The 23,049-nt window shown below is 43.2% G+C and overlaps 1 protein-coding gene across 1 annotated transcript in view; it reads left to right on the top strand.

Annotated features, from left to right (window-relative positions):
• The window catches only part of WNT7A (Wnt family member 7A), an 88,977-nt gene that overhangs the window by 36,146 nt on the left and 29,782 nt on the right, over positions 1-23,049 (top strand). Inside the window, exon 3 of the mRNA XM_020981257.2 lies at positions 8,873-9,144. Coding sequence (XP_020836916.1) covers positions 8,873-9,144 — 272 coding nt within the window. The remainder of the gene's footprint in view (positions 1-8,872; positions 9,145-23,049) is intronic.

The following is a 23,049-nucleotide window of genomic DNA, read 5'->3' as shown; positions in this document are numbered from 1 at the left end:
CTAGTAAGTGTTATGTTTCTGAGGTTGGATTTGAACTCAGGTCCTGTGCTCTATCCACTCGGCCACCTAGCTACCCCCATCAATTCTCTCTTAAGGAGGCTTAAGCACTTGTTCATTTTTTTGGCTGCCATATGGCACTCTGGACTCTCATTTAGTTGACACCCACTAAGACCCTCAGGTGACTTTCAGGTGAATTTACTTGATAGCCTTGACTTCTCTTTTGTTTGTGATGTTGATTTTTTTCAGCTCAAGACTTTATATATATTCCTATTAAATTTCTTGAATTTAATGAATTCATGAATTTGGTTCAGTGTTCTAGCCAGTAAAGATTTTTTTGAATATTTAATTCTCCTTGATAACATCAAGAATGGAGAGGCATTTTCCCTCCCTTTCCCTTCCTTTCTAGGAGATAGACCAGCCTGGACTTAGATAGCAATTACTTGGCCAATGGCAGAAAGATAAACATTATACAGTATATTCAAAATCATCTCCCCTGCCCCTGCCACCTTAAACTTTCTCTGCAGCTTTTGACATTGTCTGCCATCTCCTTCTCTTGGATAAATTCTCTCCTCTCTTGACTTTCATGAACATTGCTATCTACTTGTTCTCTTTTTATGTATCTGACTATTCTCACTTTGTTGGATCAGCATCATCTCCCACCCCAATGAGTGGGTGTCCCCCAGTGCTCTATTTTGGCTTCTCTTGTCTCTCTCCTGTTGACCTCAGCTGTTCCCATGGGTTTCTAGATTGTAGTTTCATGGATTTAGATATGGAAGGAACCACCTGGTAAAATTCCCATTTTTCTTTGTTTTTACAGATGAGGAAACTGAAGCCTAGAGAGGTTAAATAACTTGCCTAGGGTTACGCAGATGGCAGAGAAAGGATTTGAATTGGGTTTCTCTGACATAAATCCAGTACTCTTTGCACAATACCATGTTTGCTCTCACCTTGTTCAGTTGTAATCTCTAGGTAGCTGACTCTGAGATCTACCATCTAATCTTAGATGCCCTTTTAAGTTCTAGATCACAAATACCAACCATTTGCTATATGCCTTTAAGTTCTATTGGCAGCTCCAACTCAACATGGCCAACACTGGATTATTATATTTCCCCCTTTCCCTTAAATTCACCTCTTCTCCAAACTTCCTTATTTCTGTTGAGGGCACCATGGACCTCCCAATGACCCAGGCTCACAATGTCAGTCGTACTTAATGCTTCCCTTCTTTTTCCATCAAGTCAGTTGCCAAATCTTGTTGAGTCTTTGATCACATGCCTCTGTCCTCTTCTTTGTACTCACACTGTTATTGCTGAGTTGCTTTTTCAGTTATGTCTGACTCTCATGACCCCATGTGGGGTTTTCTTGTCGAAGATACTAGAGTAGTTTGCAATTTCTTTCTCCAGCTCATTTTACAGATGAAGAAATTGAGGCAAACAGGGTTAAGTCACTTGCCCAGGGTCACACAGCTAGTGTCTGAGGCCAGATTTGAACTTAGGAAGATGAGTCTTCCTGACTTCAGGCCTGGTGCTCTATCCACTGCACCGCCTAGCTACTCACCCATACTCACATGTGCAGTATTCTATTTCAGGCCCTCATCACTTTTCAGCTTTGGACTATGGTAATAGCCTCCTAATTTATCTCCCTGCCTTAATTCTCTCCCTATTTCAGTCTGACTTCCAAAGAGCTGCAAAACAGTTTCCCTAAGGAATAGGTCTGACCATATCATTTCCCTGCTCAAAGATCTTTAGTTTTGCTTCCGGTATAAAATGTAAAGTGTCCAGCTTGGAATTTAGGATCTTTGATGTAGAGTGGGAAGGGATCCTAGTGGTCATCTATAGATGTCCAAGGCCCTACAAAATTTAGCTCCAGCCTGCTTTTCTTGCTTTATTTCATGGTATTCCACTTCATCCTGTATCTTAATCAAAGTGGCCTAAAACTGACCACTCTTGGCACTCCATCTGGACATTTCACAGACTTCCCTTCATGCCTGGTATGGAATTCCTCTTCCTCCTCCTCCTGGTCTGCCTCTCCAACCCTTCAGCTGAAGTGCCATCTTCTCTAGGAACCCTTGCCTTGTCCTCCACCTCCCCCAGCTTGAAGTACCCTCCCCCTCTTCACATTCCCATGGAGCATGCTTGCCACTGTTGTATTCTACTGCTAGCCCTAGCCCCAGAAAACGGTAAGCTACTTGAGGGCCTGGTCTAGTGCCCTGAATTGGTGATGAGTAAATGCTGAGTTGCAGTCACTGTAAAGTTTTCCCATCCCCTCCATATTAGTTTTTAGTCATTCATAGTTATTATTGATAGCCCTTGTGGCAATACTCATATGTTTTGATAAGTTCACAGGTTTGGAATGCACAATTTACACAATACGTTAATGATTTAGAATTCTTTAACAAAAATGCTTCACAATTCTATAGTGCTTTGAAGCTTATGAGTCACTTTTCTCTGTGAAGTAGGTAATACCTGTTGGTTTCCATTTTATGGTAAAATGAAAATTAAGTCAAGCAATGCACAGAGGAGTAGAAAATCTTGTGAGATCAGAGGTCAATAATAATAACCCATGACCTGCTGGGGATTGGAGAGATCTGAGATCATTCTCTCCTGTGGTGACAAAGTGGAACCTTCACCAGGTTGGGGTATGGTTAGGACTCAGCCCCAAGTTAGAAACAGTGACTGAGGGAAGAATTTGGAGGGGTGTCCCTTTTAGAACAGAAGGGAATTAATTATTGGTTTCTATATCCCTTAAGTTTCTTCTAAGCCATGGTAGCTTTTGGCTATGCCTCAAAGAGCCTTATAAGCCTTGTGCCCAGACCCACCAACGGCCAGAAGGTGTGTCTGCAGGAGGCTGACTGCAGCACCTGCCAAGAGCCTTTTGGAATGTTGAGTGCCTACCTTGGGGGTGCTTGGTCTTATCATTAGAATTCTGGGATTAAGACATATCTAAGAGGTCACCTGGTGTACCCCCTTCCTCCAGGTAAGACCATCCGATGAGAGTGGACCTTGTTTCCAAAGATCTCCTCAAAAGCAGATTTCTCAACTTCCTTTGTCTTGGCCGTCTCACACATCCTGCCTCTCCAATCATCCTCCTCCCCCCAGGAATTTCCCTTTATAATATTGCTCACTGTCAAAAAAAATTCTTCCTTAAGTCTAACTTGAAGCCCTCCTGATGCAGGAAGTAATTATAGCTTATTTTCTTTGGCCAACCCTCATGGAGAAGGAAATAGCTGATTATTATCTGTTTTGTAATGGACTTGAATGCTAATTGCTATTTCCTAGGTTACAATCTCCGAATCAGTGTGCTAAGATGCATTCATACATCAAAAAGTTGTATTTAGTGAACTTTTGTTCTGGGTTTTTTCGTTCCTCTTTGCTGATTTTTGATCAATGCCATGAGGAAGGTGGGATCCTTGGTGAAAGAAGGAAGGGGTTAGCTGATAGACGTGCACATAGTTCTATAGAAAATTCATGTAGAAGTTGACACCCAATGTGGGGAACTGACCGGTTAAGAGGCACATAGATAATTAGTGGCAGAGCTATTGACGTCTGCAGGAAACAAAGGCCAGTGCTCACGTTGTGTGTACGTCTGTGTGTATCCATGAATCCAGATATGTGGATGGATAAGTTCTTGATTTCCACTGCCACCTGCTTAGCACATGTCCTCTTTACCACCCATGTGGACTATTGCATCAGGCTCTTTACCTGCCTTTGGGCTCTCCTTCTAGTACATACTACTGCCAGAATAATCTCTTACCTGTGGATCTAGTTGGGTCATTCTTCTGCTTAAAAATCTTCAGTGGATCCCTATTGACCCATGTAAAGTTCAGAACCCTTTGTTTGACATTCAAGGCCCTTCACAGTCTGTTGCTACCTTACCTCTCTAGCCTTTTTTTAAAAAAATTATTCATCTCCATGTATTTAATGCTTCTGCCAAACCAAACGAGTCTAGGCCTCCTAAACACGCTCCATGCTCCACTTTCCTTAGCTCTGGTTGTGCTGCGACTCTGGCATGTCCTCCTTCTCTGTGCACGTTGGACTCATTTTCTAAAGCCTATTTCAAATCCTGCCTCCTTTAGGAAACCAAACCTGATCATTGTGTTGTTATGACCTTCCCTTTCTAGCCCTCTGATATCCTGATGACTGAATAGAGCAATTATCAAGTGCTTACTGTGTGCAAAGTGCTGTGGATATGAACAGAAAAGAAGACAGCCCCTGCCCCCCAGGATCTCCCATTCTGGTGGGGGGGAGGCTTTAGTTGAAAGTCAGATTGAAGAGTTCCATGGTCCTTAGGGGGCAGCAGCAAAGTGTATGACAATGCCTCTTCTTTAACGTCATTGCAACTTACAAAATCATATCAGTTTCTGATGCTGAATCATTTAACAGTGCCAGGGATTAATGGATCAGAACTTTCTTTTCTGGGTCTACAACAGAAATGGCTAGAGAACCTCCAGACGTAGTTAGCTGCCAGGCTGTATCTCCGTTGGGTCTGCTTCTGGGAATGATGGCCAATGGTGTTGACCTGGAACCATTTGCAGAGCCTCTTGGGCTGTTTCCATCAGGATCTGAGGGGAGACCATGGTCAAGTGGTGATGGTGATGGTTTGACTCGCTTAGTACATGGTGCCTCCTGTCTGTTCCTCAGAGTGCCCCACTGCCTCACATAGGCTGGCTTGACTGCTCTGTGAATGGCTGTTGGTGGCAGTTAGTGGGGATGCCTGGCCCCTTCTCTATAGGAATTGCCTCAGCTAGGTGGTGCAGTGGATAGAGTATTAGCTTTGGAGTCAAGAAGACCTGAATTCAAATCTGACTTCAGACGCTTACTATCAGGGTGCCCCTGAGCTAGTCATGTAACCCCTGTTTGCCTCAGTTTCCTTAACTTTAAAATGAGGATAGTAATATCACCTGAGGATCAGAGGAGATAATATTTATAAAGCATTTAGTATGGTGCCTGGCATACAGCAGGTGCTATATAAATGCTACTATTATTATCCATCTCTGTTCATCTATCTTAAAAATGCATATATGTATAGGCTTGTTTATGTTGGCAAAATGGATACATCTGTATGGGCATATGTTTGTGGTTGAGTATGGGTACTGCGTGAGTGTTTATATATTAATTGTGCTTAAATAGTACTTGAATGAATGAGTGAAAAAAAACATCTATTAAGTTGTTAGCATGTTCTAAGCACTGCTGAGTTCTGGGGATGCAAATAAAAAAAATTCCTGCCTACCTGGAGGTTACATTCTAATAGATGGAGGAAACATTCTAAACTTACATTCCTATGAGGAGAATGCTTCCAGGGAAAGGAGTTTGGATCTGGGGTGTTAGGATGGTGAGTTAATTCATACATAGGACACACCCTTTCCAGAAGCAATGGTAGTATCAATTTGCTCGCTGTTCCCAGAATAAGAGGCAGAAAACTGATTGAGGAAGGGATGGGATAGGTTCCTGGTAGAAAGAGAGATGACAAGATGACAGGGGTGTATAGATATGAGGCATGATTTAGGCCTGGCTAACCCTCCACCCCCACTTTCCCTGTTAAATTCCAGGCAACACCACCATCCTCCCAGCTTCTCAGACTCACAATTTAGGGGTCATCCTGAACTCCTCACTATCTCTCACATCCCTCCATATCCAAGCTGTTGCCAAGGCCTGTCAATTTTGCCTTTGCACCATGTCTCCAATCTGCCCCCCTTCTCCCCTCTGACACAGCCATCAGTCTGGTGCGGACCCTCGTCACCTCACACCTGGATTACTGCAATAGCTTCTGGGAGATCTGCCTTCCTCAAGTCTCTCCCCACCCCAATCCATCCTCCATTCAGCCACTAAAGTGGTTTTCCTGAAGCACAGGTCTGATGTGTCACAACACCCCCTCTCCCCAACCTTCTCCATAAATTCCAGTGGCTCCCTATTGCCTCCGGAGTCAAATACAAAATACTCTGTTTGGCATTCAAAGCCCTTCATAACAGCCCCATCCTGCCTTTCCAGCCTTCTAACACTTTCTTCCCCACCCAATGACTCTTAAGCCCAATGACACTGGTCTCCTGGCTGGTCCATGATCAAGACACTCAGTCTCTTAGCTCTGGGCATTTTCTCTATCTTCCATGCCTAGAAATCTCTCCTTCCTCATCTCCTCTTACTGGCTTCTTTTAAGTTTCAACTAAAATCCTGTTTTCTGCAAGAAGCCTTTCCCAACCCCTCTTAATTCTGGTGGCCTCCATCTCTTATTCCCATTTTTACTGTGTATAGCTTGTTTGTACATATCTGTATGTTTGTTGTTTACCCTATTAGACTATAATTCCTATTTATGCTGTGTATGGCTTGTTTTTACACATTTGTACATTTGTCATTTATACTGTTACACTGTACGCTCCTTGAGAACAAGAACTGTCTTTTGCCCCTTTATGTCTCTCTGGTGCTTAGTGCAGTGCTTGGCACATAGTAGGTGCTTGATAAATGTTTGACTGAGTCAATCAACAAGCATTTATCAGAGTGCTATGTGCCAGGCACTGTGCTAATCACTGGAGAAATAGAGAAAGGCAAAAAACAGTCCCTGCCCTTAGAGAGCTCACATTCTAGTGGAGGAGACAACCTGTAAGTAATGAGGTATGTACAAGATGTATACAACTAGGTGGCACAGTGGATAGAGCACCAGGCCTGGAGTTAGAAAGACCCAAGTTCAAATCCAGCCTTAGACATTTGCTAGCTGCGTGACCCTGCACAAGTCACTTCACCCTATTTATCTCAGTTTCTTCATCCATAAGAGGAGCTGGAGAAGGAAATGGTAAACCATTCCAGCATCTTTGCCAAGAAAACCCCAAACGCGGCCATGCAGAATCAGACACTCCTGAAACAACAAAAACACCTGTGCTTAGGAAAAGAAACAGAAGGGGCATCGGGACTGAACACCAACAACAGAGGCAGTCAGGGAGGGCAGCTGAGGGAGGGGGACCTAGAAAAGGGCTCCTTCAGCAGTTGGGCTTTAAGCTGAATCTTGAAGGAAGTCTGGGTGGAGGAGGCAGAAGATGAAATGTTGTGTTTGAGGAGGGAAAAGTAAGAAATGAGCTGGATTGTAGAGTTTGTGGAGGGGAGTAAGATTTAAGAATACCAGAAAGATAGGAAGGGGCTGGGCTAGGAAGAGCTTCAAATGCCAGATAGAGGATTTTATATTTGGTCCTGGGGGTAATGAGAGTCACTGGAACTCACTGAGCAGAGGAGAGTGACATTGTCAGGCCTCCCCTTCAGAACAATCATTTCTGTAGCTGAGATTGGAGTGGGGAGAGACTGGAGGTCAGGAGATAGATAAGGCTATTAGAGCATTCCAGAGAAGAAGGTGATGAGGGCTGGTGCTTTGTGGTTGGACAAGTAGAGAGAAGGGGGATGGATATGAGAGACGTTGTGAAGGTAGAAATGGCAAGATTGGCAACATTTAATATGAGAGTGAGAGAGAGGAGGGAAGGATGACATTAAGACTGTGAACCTGGGAGAATAGGAGGATGGCGGTGTCCTCAGCAAGAATAGGCAAATGTCGGATGAAAGAAGGCTGGCAGAGCATGGCTACATATAGTGGAGCTAGGCAAGTTTGCATTCATTCAGTGATCATTTTTGACCAGTCACCAGTCAAGATAGCTAGACTCTTGGGCAGGCGTCCCAAAGGCAAAACGATTAATTCTCCATTGATGGAGAGCATGGTTTTGGGATGTCCAGTCCAATGGTACTGTTCTAGGTGGGGAGAAATGGGGCCACGGGAGCAGCTGGTTTAAGGTTTTAAGGTTCATAAGAGCTCTTTTCCTACCATAACCTTGTCAGATAAGTGGTGCCAGAATTATTAGCCACCATGATAGGGAAACTGAGGCCCAGAGACACTAAATGATCTGTCCATTGTTACTCAAAATACTCCAATCAATCTGGGTCTCATAAGTATGGCTATTAGCCCCACTTATGTAGGTCACAATTTGTGTTATATAGTTAATAAGTGGAGGAGCTATCTTATATGTAAGTATATGTAGGGGTGACTGGGTAGATTTATTATATATTATGTCATTTATTATTATTATAAGATTTATTGACTAAATTCATAGATGACAGACAGATAGATGAGAGGCATGATATTACCTTCTCTCTTATTCTGTCCTGGCAAAAGTTCACAAGTGTCTTGGAAAGAAAACGTATGGGAAGTAGAGTTCTAGGCCTTCCCTTCTCTATGTAAAATTGATCATCTCTTCTTTAGTCTCAATTTAATTCAGTTGAAAAAATAATTCTTATTAAAGACTTTAGAGGTCATGTGGTGTAGGATGGAGTGCTGAGCTCAGTGTCAGGCAGATTTAGGCTTTAGTTGTGGCTCTGATGCTTATTAGTATTGTGATCTTGGGCAAATCACTAATGGTTCATGTGCCTCTGGCAGCTCCTTAGGACTTATCTACTATATTAGAGACAAGTTGGGATTGACCACTGGTGAAAGAAATTCCCCCATCAGGAGTTCCCCTCACTAATGAAATCTGTATGTTAAACCCTTCTGGGGGGGGTGTCTGCTGGTAAATGTTTAACAACAGACTCTCAAAACACAATGTAAGCCTGACACATTTTTAAGCTTATTCTGCATTTTCTCCATGACTTTTTATTAGTTTAGACAATCTACAAAACAATAAATCAAACCTTGATTTGTAGCTTATAGATTTCTAAGATGTAAATGGTAACTCTAACAAATTTAATGATCAGCTTGCCTCATGGCTCCAGTTCACCCCTACTACTGTATACAGACTCTTGTACTGGGTGACAAGTGCCTGCCAGGGTGGAGCCTGTAGTCTGGGTTCCCAATTCCCTTTCCCTCAGTATCCTGGTTCCTACCACGATGTGTTGCCTGTCTTTTCTTTCAGGGAGCCGAGAAGCTGCATTCACCTATGCGGTCATTGCTGCAGGTGTGGCCCATGCCATTACAGCTGCCTGTACACAGGGTAACCTGAGTGACTGCGGCTGTGACAAGGAGAAGCAGGGCCAGTATCACCGGGACGAAGGCTGGAAGTGGGGTGGCTGCTCTGCCGACATCCGCTATGGCATTGGCTTTGCCAAGGTCTTCGTGGACGCAAGGGAGATCAAGCAGAATGCTAGGACCCTCATGAACTTACACAACAATGAGGCTGGACGTAAGGTAGGCAGGCTGTGGGGTCTGGGAGTCAGGCGAGATGGGCTGGGGAGGGCGGGGCATCAACTGTCAATTAGATACTGAAAAATGTGTAAATAAGACATTTATATGGGTTTATATATCTGTATATTTAATATACACTTAAAATGCACTCTACTGTTTTAAAAAAAAACACTGCAAAAATGCAAATAATACAGTTCTCTGAATGTATGTGTGTGTGTGTGTATTGTCTGAACCCATGATTTCATCAGTGTGGGGGAACTCCCTGCTGTAGAAAATTCCTCCCCTGATGCAGATCTGCCTTTTATCTCTAACTTTCAGTCTTTGAGAATTGCTGGAGAGCCATGAGAAAGGGTAAGTGACCTGCTCTTGGTCACACAGTTCATATGTGTCAGAGGAAGGGCTTGATGTCTCAATTCCCATCATGCTGCCTGTCTATACACCCACACACATTGATGGAAGGTGTATCCTACTGTTAGTTCACTTCTCCCCCTCATCAATGAAATGGAAACGAGATAAAGCCCAACATGTTTTCCTAGAACTCTGGAGCCGCTTGGGACCTCTATAAGCTCCTAAAGTATTTCAGTTGACTTCAGCATGATTCAGCAGCCACTGAGAAAGCTCACATGAACTTAAGCAGTATTCATGGAACCCTGGTGGCCAGGGCAGAGCAGGTGATTGGTTGTCTGACTGGAACTTGCCCTGGTCAGACTATATCTGAAGGATGGTGTTAAGTTCTGGGGACTGCCTCTTAAGAATGACCGACAAATAGAAGTGTATTCGATGGAGGGTAACCAGGGTGGTAAGAGCTGGAAACAATGTCAAAAAATAAGAGAAGGCTTGGAGGGTTTGGGAGCATGCATTTGCTGCCTTTAAATATCCAAAGGGCTTTCGTCTGGAAGAGGGAATTAGCTTCTGCTTGGATTCCAGATGGGCCAACTAGGACCAAAGAGTGAAAGATACAGGGAGACAGATTTTGGCTGGAGAGATGAACTCATTACCATTGAAATGGAATGGGCTGCTCCATGAATTCTCTGTCAGTGGAGGAGTCCATACAGAGGCTAGATGACAACATGGGTCAGGTTGTTGTACAGGGAACTCATGGGAGGGGGTTTGAGATTGAATTGGATGCTCTCTAAAGTGCCTTGCAATTCTAGGATTGTGGAAGTCTAAGCTATGATGTTCTGGCCTCCATGTGTGTGTGTGTGTGTGTGTGTGTGTGTGTGTGTGTGTGTGTGTGTGGTTGTTTTCACAAGATGAAAAGTGGATATAGTTGCTGAATCACTGTCAGTATCTTTTGAAAGACCCTGGGGAACAGAAGTGTCCTCAAACTGAAATAGTGTAGATGACACCCCAGTTTTTATTAAAGAGAATGAAATATGCCGATTATTAGATTATGATCTTGACTTTTGATTTCTGGCAAGATTCTAGAACACAGGAAAGGGAGGGTTAGTGAATATTTAGAAAAGGAAGCTGTGCTCCCAAAGACCTCTCATGACTAAATCAAGAGCAAGTCATGCCAACTTAACCTCATTTTTTGGATATGATTACTACACTAAAAAGAATTGGAAACTGAGGGGATATCCCTCAATTGGGGAATAGCCAAACAAGTTGTGGTATATGATTGTGATGGAATTTGCCACCACAAAAAGCTGCTATAAATATTTTTGTATATATAGATCCTTTTCCCTTTTCTTTGATCTCTTTGGGATACAGATCTAGTAGCGGTATTGCTGGTTCAAAGGGAAAGCACAATTTTATACCCCTTTGGACATAGTTCCAAGTTGTTCTTGAGAATGGTTGAACCAGTTCACAACTCCATCAACAATTCATTAGTGTACCTATTTTTTCCACATCTCTTCCAGCAGTTATCATTTTTCTTTTCTGTCATATTAGCCAATCTGATAGGTGTGAGTTGGAGACTTAGAGTTCTGGGGACTCTAATTTTGCATTTCTCTAACTGATAGTGATTTAAAGCATTTTTTATGTAACTATTGATAGCTTTGATTTCATCTTCTGAAAGCTGCATGTTCATATTCTTTGACCATTTATCAAGTGGGGAATGGCTCTTATTTTTATAAGTTTGTCTCCATTCCCTATATATTTGAGAAATGAGGCCTTTATCAGAGAAACTTGCTGTAAAAATTTCCCCCAGTTCTACTTTCCTTCTAATTTTGGCTGCATTAGTTTTGTTTGTACAAAACCTCTTAATTTCATGTAATCAAAATTATCCGTTTTACTTCCTGTGATCCTATCTCTTTTTGGTTTATAAACTCTTCCCTTATCCATAGATCTGACAGGTACATTTTCCCATGCTCCTCTAATTTATTTATGATTTCACCCTTTAAGTCTTAAATCATTTACCCATTTTAACTTTATTTTAGCATAAGCTGTGAGATGTTGTTATATGCCTAGTTTCTGCCAAACTGCTTTCCAATTTTCCCAGCAATTTTTGTCAAATAGTGACTTTTTATTCCAACAGCTTGGCTCTTTGGGTTTACCAAACACTAGGTTACAGTGGTCATTTAAAACTGTGTATTGTGTACCTAATCTATTCTGTAGCCCTATCACTCTAAAAATGGAGCATCATTTGTGAGGAGCAAAGAAAGTGATAGTCTGGGCAGGATATCAGAGTTTCTGAGGGGTAATAATGTATACAGAGGACAAAAAGATGAAGACATGGAGATGTCCAGGTGAATCTGAGAAGATAAAAGTGAATAAGGATAAGAGTAGAGTCATATTGTTGGATTAAAAAAAATCAACTTCACAAATAAGATATGTGGCCAGGCACCAGTTTGTTCAGGTATTTAATGGGTTGGAAGCTTAATAATATGAGTGTATTACAGCAAATGACATGAACAAACAGCAAAAGTATAACAGCCAAGAAAGCTAAAATGATCTTAGTCTGCATTAAGGAAGGAATATAGCTTCTAGGGCTGTCTGTTGCCCTCATCAGATCACAATCTGGATGATCATGTTCAGTTTCCAGTGCCATACTATAGAAAGGACATTGATAGGTGGGAGATCATCCAGAAGGAGGTAATTGGGATGGAGAAGGGCCATATGGTTGGCTGAGGGAGTGGGGGAATGTTTAGCCTGGAGAAAAGATGACTTGGGTCTGGGGTGGGGCAGGATAGCTATTTTCAGGTATTTGAACGGCTGTCACATGGAAGAGAGATTAGATTTGTTTTTCATGGGCCCAGAGGGGAAGAACTGGGAGCTACGGGTTACAAAGAGGCAAATTTAGGTTAGGTTTGATGTAAGGAGAAACTTCTTATAATTAGAGTCATCCCAAAGTGGAATGGGCAGCCATGGGGGAGGAGTGGGTTGCAAGCCCCTACGTCGCACCCCTCCCCCGCCAATTTCTTCCAACAAAGGCTGGATGAGCATTCCTTGAGTTTAGTACAATGCCTGGCACTGGTAGGAACTTAATAAATGTTTATTGATTGATATATTGTAGGGCGGACACTGGCTGGCCCATTTAACTCTGGGATTGGTGAGATTCTGGGATTGAGGCAACTGGGATGTAGTGGGGAGGCAGCTGTGCTGTCAAACTAAGCAGCCCATAATACTCCCAAGTAAAGCCTGAACCAGATTAAAATGTAATTAGGAAATGTTTAACAAAATAAAAATACAGTACAGCATAAACAGTGTTAATTTGTGGTTTTCTGAGTCAATGCGTGGCCAGCTGGGATCTGACAGATTTAAAAGACTGGAGTTCTAGTCTCAGAAGTCATTTAACCTGTCGAGGCCTCAGTTTCCTCATTTGAAAGATTCAGTTCAATCCAACAAGCAGAAAGTGCTTACCATGCTCTAGGCATCGTGCTAAGTGGTGGGGGCACAAATACAAAAAGAAAATGAAAATCAGGGCTTGGTTAGATGGAGGCCCATGAATTTGTTTTCTTTAAAAAATGTTTTGATAATTAGTTCAATGTAATTAGTTTCCCTTGTAAACTGTACATTTTATTTTATACATTTAAAAAGATGATTCTCAGAGGAGGTCCCATGGCTTCCCAAGACTGCCAGAAGGGTCCATAACACCAAAAAAATGAAGAACCCCTGGATTAAACAATCTCTAAATTCTCTCACCTCACCAAAAACCTATCAGTTTATCAATCTATGAGATCATAATGGGCACAGCATAGTCTTTAGGCTGTTGCATCCTCCTTTCCAAAGAAAGGAAGCATGAGCTGATAGAAAGAGTCAGGGGTAGAGGGGCAGGAAACTGGGAACATTCACAAACTGGGTGACCTTGTGCATCAGTTTCCTTATTCATCAGTTGGCATAGGCATCCCTGCCCTGCCTGCCGTAAGCAGATTGTTGGCTAGATCCGATGTTTAGATGTGTGTAAACATACTTGAAAAAGGAAAAAAAATTAAAAAGACGGTACAGCTTCAAGAAAAAGACTGCAAGGCCCCTATGTCTGAGGTGCTGAGAGCTGGTGGCAGCAGCCTCAGCTACTGTGCAGCTGAATTAGATTTCCTTCAGGCTCCAACATGCCTCCTCATCAGCGCAGTAATTGCTATAGGGATCACTTTCCACCCGGCTGGCTGGCTCCCCTGACACTTCGAGAAGTGGTGGGTTGGCAGGAGATCCCAGAGTGCTTCTCTCTCTCTCTCTCTCTCTCTCTCTCTCTCTCTCTCTCTCTCTCTCTCTCTCTCTCTCTCTCTCTCTCTCTCTCTCTCTCTCTCTCTCTCTCTCTCCTCCCTCCCTCCCTCCCTCTCTCTTCTCTCTCTCTCTCTCTCTCTCTCTCTCTCTCTCTCCTCTCTCTCTCTCTTTCTCTGTCTCTCTCTCTCTGTCTCTCCTGTCTGTCTGTCTCTCTCTCTCTGTGTGTCTCTCTCTCTTTCTCTCCCCGTCTCTCTCTCCTCTCTTTCTCCCCCCCCCTTCTCTTCCTCCCTTCCTCCTCTGATGGAATAGAAAACACACTGACCTGGGTTATCTGATGTGAAAGCAGGCTAGAAACATATGAGAATGGGGTATAGTCATATTGGGGGGCAGGGTGCATATTATAGAATGTTCCTAAAGAATTAATTCTGGTCACAAACCTTCAATGGCTCTCCACTACCTATTGAGTAAAGTCCAGACTCCCTTTCCAGCTATTCTAGGGTCCAACTTATCTTTCTATATTGACCTGGGTTGTCACCCAACTGGGCTACTGTTTTTTTCTTTACTCTCTGATCATGGTCTATACCTGTGGCCTCTAGTGTGGCCCTTCATCCTTGAGGCTGCAGGTTGTCCACCCCTGGTATACATTTTATCACATCCATTCTCTCACTAGTGCTATTCCCTCCTGTATGGAATGCCCCTTTCCCTCCTGTCCTTCAAGATCCAACTCAAATACTAACCCTCCATTTCACTTTCTTCTCATTGCAACTTTCTTGGTATCTCATTCATGCTACTTTTCACATTCTGTCTCCCACTAGAGCTCTTTTTGTATATGTCTTATCTGCCCTACAGGAATGTCAGTAAGCTCCTTCCAAGCAGGGACTGTTTCTTGGTCATTTCGGTGTCCTCCTCTGTGACTCATACAGGGCTTTGGGTGTATCAGGTGCTCAGTAATGCTTGTTGAATATAATCACAAAATGCCACATCTGGAAGGAATCTTTGAGGTCATTTTACAGTAGAGGAAGCTGAAGCTTAAGAAATTTAAGGTCTAGAACCCAGGTTTCCTGACTTCTAGCCCAAAGTCATTTCCATTAGGCAAGATCATAGGGTCCCAGATTTGGAGTTGGAAGGAAGCTTTGAGGCTGCTGAATCCAATCCCCTTATTTTACAGATGAAGAAACTGAGGCTGATAGGTTAAGTAACTCAATCAATGTCACACAGCCAGTAGCTGTCCGAGGCTGGATATGAATTCAGGTCTTTGTGACTCCAGGTCCAAGGTGCCATCCACTGTGACATCTTGCTGATTCGGGATGGAGGCATGTTAGAGTGCAGTGTGGATATACTAATGAATGTTAAGGCTTGGCACAACCATGTTAGGGCATGCCATATGTGTTTTAGGGCAGCATGTGGCACTGTTAAGGTACATACATGTAGTAAGGGGTGACTTTTGGTCAAATGGTGACACCTGAGCAGCTTTTCTTTTCTGCTCTCCTATATTACTTTCCTATGCCCCCTTGTCTCTTTTCCAAACTGTCCTAAGACCCCTGACTTGGAGGCCTCCCCAGGCCTACCCTTCCCTATAATATTTCATGGTCTTCCTACTAAAAAAACGTGACCAGTTCTGTGCCCTATCCTTTCTTCTTTCCTCCCTGTTCATTTAATAAGCCTATTTGAATTAGGGAATAACTGATGATAAATCACTGTGTTACTCCATTGAAGGGATTTTTCATTTAACAATGGTTAATACTTTGGACATAATACTTTAGTCCAAAGAAATGAAATCTGTAATTGTAGATTTAAAGACCTGGTGGTAAGGTCGGTGGGGGAGATATTTTGGAGCTGGTGTGGGGAAGACCTTCCAATTGGCTCTCACTATCACACTGTGTGGTGAGGACTGATCCTATGCAGTCCTTATGTGTCCTGGAACAGAACTGGGAGGAAGATGAGCTAGAGGTCTGAGCGTCACCATCTGCTGAGATGACTGGGCAGCTGTGAGAAGGCAAGGCCTAATTCATCCTTTCCCAGCTTTCTCAATGCTCCCTTCATAGCTCATCTACAGGCTGACAGTCAACCGTGAGAGAGCTGTGCATTCTTTTTCTTTCTCTTCTGGGTCCCTGCCTGTTGGCACCATCTGGACTCAGTGACCTTCCAGGACCCTGCCGGATTTAAATCTACAATCTTAGGGTCTAACCCCAGTTGGCTACTGCTTTTCCAGTTCTGTTCCCTGGGCTTGTGGGATCATAGGTCACGGGCTTGGAAGTCACCTTGGGGGTCATTGAGACCGACCCTCTCATTTTACAGATGAGGAAATGAAGGCTCCAGAGCTCACTTACAGACAATGTGGGACTTGCCTGTAGTTGTTAAAAAAGCTACTTACTTGTAGGTATTAAAAAATGGAGTAGGGATTTGAACTTAGGTCCTCTAAATTCAAAATCTTTGTATTAGTAATAATATCTGATATTTACATAGTATCTATATATACACATACACACACACACATACATACATGCATATATCTGCATATGTATATATTATATAGACAGATAGCTTTACAGGCTTTTTTTGTGCCTTGACAACTCTATAGAAGATATTATATATCTTAATATAATATTAATATCAATGATATAATTAATATTAATAATTATTGATATTATTATGGAACTACATATTAGACATCTATTACACATATATACCATATATGTGTATATATATGTTCATGCACATACACTACAGTTGTCATTGTCCCCATTTTACAAATAAGGAAGTTGAGGCTCAGACAGATTAAAATCCTTGAGTTTGGCCTCTCAGCTAGTTAGTACCAGAGGCAAAATTTGAACATAGATTTTGTCTTTGAGTATAGCCCCTTATCCACTATACCATGCTGTCTCTTACTACATCATTCTAGATGTGAATTGCTCCTTTTCCTTCATTTTGAATATTTGTGTTAGGCTGAGTATATTTATGAGTGTGTATGTGTGTATGACTTTATGAGAGATAGATCCAACTAATATTTTCTTTTCTATGGGTATCCCAGACATGGGGCCAAGAGAAGTTTATCAGCAGCTCCTAGAACAAGACTGAGGTACCCAGACCCACGGGCTTCAAGACTGCTTTGCTTTAGGCTGGATCAGCTGGAGGGTCCAGTCCAAGGCTGCAGGATGGACCTTTTTGGAACTGACCCAAATCTGGCCAGGCTCCTGCCTGTGGCTGCTCCTATCACCCTCTGATCCCTGAGGGGTTGGAATTGTTGTTCCTCTCAGGATCGGGGGGATGGGTGTGTTTGAGAAGTGAGAGTATATGCCTACGTCCTTCATGCCTTCAAAGGGAAGGAAGAGAGCCACTCCAGAGAACTGTGTCTCTGTCAGTGGCTGTCAAGGATTGAGATGAAGGGGAAAGGAGTGTGAGACACTTCTATTGTTCTTAGGACCTGTCATCCTGTGTCACTTGCTTGCTCTGTGTGGGTGGCGAGGACAAGATCAAATTGCTTTTTTTCCTTCTGGCTGCCCTTTCTCTCTCCCTTCTCTCCCTCCCCCCACCCCCCTTCCTTGAACAGCAAACCCGTGTGTTAGGGCTACCTCGTGCTGTCTCCTGAGTCACCATGATCCGTCATTCCCTGGTGGCTGTGACCGGAAAGCAAGGGTACCTCATGGTGGCTTCTGATTGGCTGTCTCTCCCTAGAGCAGCCCCAGTCATTTGTGGGAGAGAGAGGGCTCATGGTGATACTTTCTTAAACTGTGGGGTCTTGTCTGGGGCTGTCTGGAATGAGGAGAGCTCTGGAGAAGTATGAGGATGAGACATGCTTTCCCTCCCAGGAATCTCCTGTATGGGGCTGAGAATTGCCCTGAGGCCAGGTTAGGAAGTGGTTTCTAGTACCATCCCTCAATCAAAGTCCTGTTACACTAGCAAAAAAGACTTCAGCAAAATATTCATCACTTATGACCAAGTGGGATTTTTACCAAGGATGCATGGATGGTTCAACAGTAGGAAAGCAATCTAGAAAGCAGTCTCTGCTAAGAAAAGGAATCACTCCGTCAGATGTAACACCATCCCTCTTCTATGAAGGCAGTGTGGTGTAGTAGATACAGCACCAGGCTTGGAGTCCAGAAGACCTAAGTTCAAATTCCACTCTGATCCTTTATTACCTGTCTGATCTTGGGGTGAGTCACTCTCTGGGCTTGGGTTTCCTTGTCTGTAAAGTGAGTGGGTTGGACTAAATGCCTTTTAGTTCAAAAATCTATGATTCTATTGCTATCAAGCAACTGGTAAATAGATGTTGTGCCCTGACTGTGTACAAAGCGCTGACTGGAGTGTCCTGGAGAAGTGCTAGACCCCGTGTCTGCTCACAAGGAACCTAAAGCCAAGCTGGGAGGTTAAGCCTAGTGGTCAGCGCTTTCTCCCACTGAGAGATGTGTGTGTGTGTGTGTGTGTGTGTATTTGTGTATCTGTATATTTTGGTTTTCTTGCTATTTCCTTCCAGTAGAATGAAAGCTCCTTGATGGCAGGGACCATTTTTGGTTTTGCTGTTGTATACTCAGAGCCTGGGATAGCAGGCATTTAAGAAATGTTTACTGGATTTATTATACTGAAAACTCAAACCCATAAAAAGTTTCCTAATGCTATAAGGCAGGTTGTCATGTGTGTTAAAGGGATGGAACAGATAGCACACAGTACAGGGGCTCCAAGAAGAGAGAGGTCCTTGTGGGCAGATGTGTTTAGGGAGGCTTCAAGGAAGAGGAAGAGGCAGAGCTTAAGCTGGTCCTTGAAGGATGAGTACAGGCAGGCTGAATTGGGGTGGCTTTTTCAGGTAGAGAAAAGGCATGAACAGCAGAGCTGCAGCCAGGCATTTTTTTTACCTGGAGCAAAACCTGCTGGGAGTGGATGGGGAGTTATGGTAGTGCAGAGGATAGTCTGACCACAGATGCAGTTAAGCTGGAGCTGATCAGACTGGGACACTTGTGGGGAGTGGGGAAGAAAAATTTCCCTATGTTAGGATAGCAATGGAAAGTCAAGCTAGAAAGGTAGGTTGGGACCAGCTTTTCTGGCTTCTCTCTCAGTCCCATCCTCTTCCCTATACCCTTTGCATATACTCTCTTATGCTTGTTTCTGTTTTTAGAGTTTATAGTATTTAGAAGGGAAGGCTAAATCCATAAATAATCAACAGGGTGCAAAGATCATGGGATTTTAGAATGAGAAGACTCTTTAAAATCATTTAGGCCAGTTACTGAGGCTCAGAGAGGAGAAACAGCGTGCCCAACCTCATCACGCAGGTTGTAAGTCATAAGGCTGGTATTCGGAATTGGATCTCTTGGCGCCTCACTGATTCACTAGCATGTGTTAGCGTCCTCTGGTGACCGACCAGCAAGTGTAAATGGCTTAGACTATGTCAGCAAACTGGGCATGTTGGGTCCATTGTTATCTCTAAGCCAGGGACCTAGAGCCTTGAACTCCCTCCTTGACAGTTAATATTGTTCCTGCTGACGCCCTCTGTATTGGTTTGACCCCACCCACCTCCTGTTTCTCCAGGCTCCAGCTCTTCATGACTTTGTAATTCTTGCTGTAGGCACCCTCCTTAAATATACAGATGGACATCTCTCTATGATGTAGTAGATGTCTTCAAGAGATGCTGTGGCCAAAATATTTATTGCCCGTGGCCAGCCTACCAGTCAGTCAGTCAACAAGCATTTATTAATAGCACTTACCATGTGTCAGGCATTGTGCTAAGTGCTGGAGATACAAAGAAAAAAAAACACAACAAAAACAACCCAAAACAAACCGAAAACAGGTCTCTCCCTTTAAGGAGCTCACATTCTAATGGGAGAAACATGTAAATGATGAGATACATCTTAAAAAGGACATGTGTGTATATTATATGATGTAAGATATATAATACAGATGAGTATAATATGTATAAGTTAATTTACATGTTCATTATAATTTATGTATAATATACATTATATATGTATATAATTTACGTGAGATACATAAAGTACAAAGTATGTGTACATTTGTATATACATATAGTTTGCATTTTACGTATCTTGTCATTTACACGTTTCTCCCATATACCTGTATTTATATAAAAATATAAATAAACATACATGTGTGTATATATACATACACACACATACACATATATAAATAAATGTATATACATGTTAGAAAGAGAGAGGGAGAGGAAGAGAGGGGTAGTGAGTATTCTCTGGCTCACTATCCCAGAGTGAGGAAGGCTACATCTCAAAGTTCTAGGGTACAATGAGGGATGGAGATGTCTTTCTTCCTAAAACCACCAGTTTGAGCCCCCATCAGCAGTGTACCAGTGACAAGTGTTCTACTTCCATTTAATCACTAAACATCAATTAGTTTTTACAGAGGGATATTTATTTCAAAGATATGACAGTAACAAAAGTACAAACATTTCCCCCCAGTACCTTGGGGGACACACTTTCCCCTCTTCCAATTCAGTCTCTGGGAGGAGTGGGCTCAAAATTAGCTCAGTTCTACCTAGCTTTGGTTCCATCGAATTCACATCCAAATACAGCATTACTGTTGGATGCTGGCCTAGGTCCCAAAAGGTCACTCCCTTGCCCCCAGGATTGTTGCTGAACTATCAGCAAACCCAGATGCTGGGATGCCAGTATCTTCGGTCCTTTCACCTAAAATGGAAAAGAACAAAAGTTGAGTCAAGCCAAGAATTCAGACCTGTCCGTCTGGTATCCTTAGAGGGAAGAAGGCCCCTGGTCTGGTGATGCACCTTTCCAGATTTAGCCAATGTGGTTCTCAGATGAAAGATGCACAGTCCGTGATGCCGCCCCTACTTAAAGCTTTCCCAGCTTGGTTGACTTTTACTTGCATTTTCCTCCCATTACCTTTAAGAACTAGAGGTTATCTTTATACCACGACATCAGAGTAGGACTTAACAGGAGGGTCAGTCTATTTAAAAGATCAGCCAGTCATAAATGGCCAGCTGGTTAGGCCTGTGATACTGTGCTGTCACACACATACTCGAGTGATGACTAGTTTCCTCCTTTCCCTTAAACTTAACCACAGGTACAATTTATTGTTTTCTACAATAACTGTCTTCTAGTCAAAACACCCCCACAAAGTTCATGAATTGTTCCTCTCTAGAAGAGGAAATTCACTCTCTTTCTTTACATAACTAGAAGGGAGATGGGTATGACCACAGACAGGATGACTCTGGGAATGGGGGGAGGGATTGGGAGGGTAGAGAATTTCCTCGGAAGGTAGAAATGCAAAGGGTATAGTTTTGCAAGTACACTGGACACACATGGAATAAAGGGTGGGGAGCTGGACAAAGGAGGAAGGAAGGAAGAAGGAAGGGAGCAGGGCCAGGAAGGGATGAAGTTTATCCCTGAAGGATGTTTGGGGGACCCTAGTATTGGGAGGGGCCACAGGAGGAAGTCAAATTTAGACCTGTCATTCACTGCCCTTGACCTAAGTTGAGCTGGCCTGAGCTGTCATGGCTGGAGGAAAAGCCACAAGTTGGTTTAGTGGAGGGATAGATCTGAACTAGTTAGAAAGAAAATCCCTTTACTCCCAGGGCAGTAAGTCTCTCCCTTCTAGACCCTCAGTTCATCTCTTAACAGACCAAATGAAGCAGAGGGTGAGGATTAGAGCTTTTTGAGCCAAGCCTTGAGAGCAATTTCCTCTTCAAATCAAGGTTGCTGGCCACACCCTCCCCAAGTGACCCCCCCCCAAAAAAAATTTCTACAACACTTTTCTTTGCATTGGGTGCCCTTGGCCTTCTGATTTTTTTTAATCTTGGGAAATCTAGCATGATATAGTAAAAAAAAAAATCCCTGAATTTGAGGTCATGCATCTCAAATTTTGAGTTTGTGACCGGGGTCAGGTGAGTATGCTTCTCCAGTCTCAGTCTTCTTACTTACAAAAATGGGTATAACAGTTACACCCACAAACCTGTTGTGAGGATTGAATTAGAGCTGGAAGGGAATTTGAAGATCATTTATTCCTGTCCCTTCGATTTACAGCTTGTGGAGGCTGAGTCTCAGAGATGTCAAATGACTTGTCCACAGTCACCCTGCTGGTTAAGGGCAAAGGTTGATACCAGAACTCTAAGTCCAGTGTTCTTTCTTTCATTCCATGACATCTCTTTAATCCTCATATAATGCACTGGAACCATTCTGTCAATGAAACTGATTTTTTAAAATGTTGTTGAGGCAAAGTTGGCCTCAGAGTGCCCCTGACTTTAGAGCAACCATGCTGTCAGGGAAAGCCTCTGCTTTTAGGGTGTGGCTAGTCCTGGGAAGGATCCATAGGCCAGCTGGTAGGGAGGGTCGGTTGTGCCCAGACCATTAGGCAGAGGTGGTTAGGGACAAGAGAGCCTTCTGGTTAGGATAGTGGTGTGTGTGTGTGTGTGTGTATGTATGTGTGTGTGTGTGTGTGTGTGTGTGTGTGTGTGTGTGTGTGTGTGTGTGTGTAATGAAGCTAGCAGAGGATCCCCTCCTAGGGGGATGGGTCTAGTTTTGTCTCTCAAGGGCAGGGCAGGCGGGACTCCCACCTCACCTAGCCCATACCCATTAGTGATGGACTTTGTTTTGTTAAGCAGCTCTCCAACAAGGGCAGGGCCTGGGAAAAGGTGATCCCATGGTACTCCTCCTTGTCCAGGTGGTCAACAGGAACTAGGCATTAGGAGTGGGGACATAGAGATTCCAGACTTTCCTCACCCTTTTAATTCTCCAGATAAAAGCTCAGCTTTAGTCCAGCCTTGGTAGGGCCAGAGGCTTCTGCCCATCCTCCTCTCTTTAATTCTATTAGCAGACATTTTTAGCACCTAGCTCACAAGGTTGTTGTATCAAGGGAGACGATGTGTAAAGCATTTTGTACACCTCAAAGCGCCATGTTAAAAATGAACTATTATTATTTATACTGTTCTCAAGTGAACAAAGCATTGTTATTTCATTCGATCCTTGAAGCATCATGCCCTGATAGCTCTATACTACAAGTACTTTTTTTTTTTACAGATGAGAAAACTGAGGCTTGAGGAAGTTAAACAACTTCCTGGTTACCTCCTAAGTTCATAAGCATCGGAGGTAGGATTTGAACCTGGATCTTCTTGACTCCAGATTCAGTGTCCTTTCCACTCATCTCTGCCATCTCTTTTCCTTTCGTTCTCTTCTCTCGGCCTTCACTGCCCCTGTGGCAGTGACCTGAGTTTGCTGATGTGACTAGCACTGTTGCACAGTGGTTAGCGCCATAAGCTGGAGTCAGAGGGTTCAGATACTATCTGTGCTACTTGGTACCTTGTGATCTTGGGGTAAGTCAAAGGCA

This window comes from Phascolarctos cinereus, unplaced genomic scaffold (genome assembly GCF_003287225.1).
Source record: "Phascolarctos cinereus isolate Bilbo 61053 unplaced genomic scaffold, phaCin_HiC Scaffold_4;HRSCAF=312, whole genome shotgun sequence".
Classification (NCBI taxonomy): Eukaryota; Metazoa; Chordata; class Mammalia; order Diprotodontia; family Phascolarctidae; genus Phascolarctos; species Phascolarctos cinereus.
This window is presented reverse-complemented; position numbering and strand designations above follow the sequence as displayed.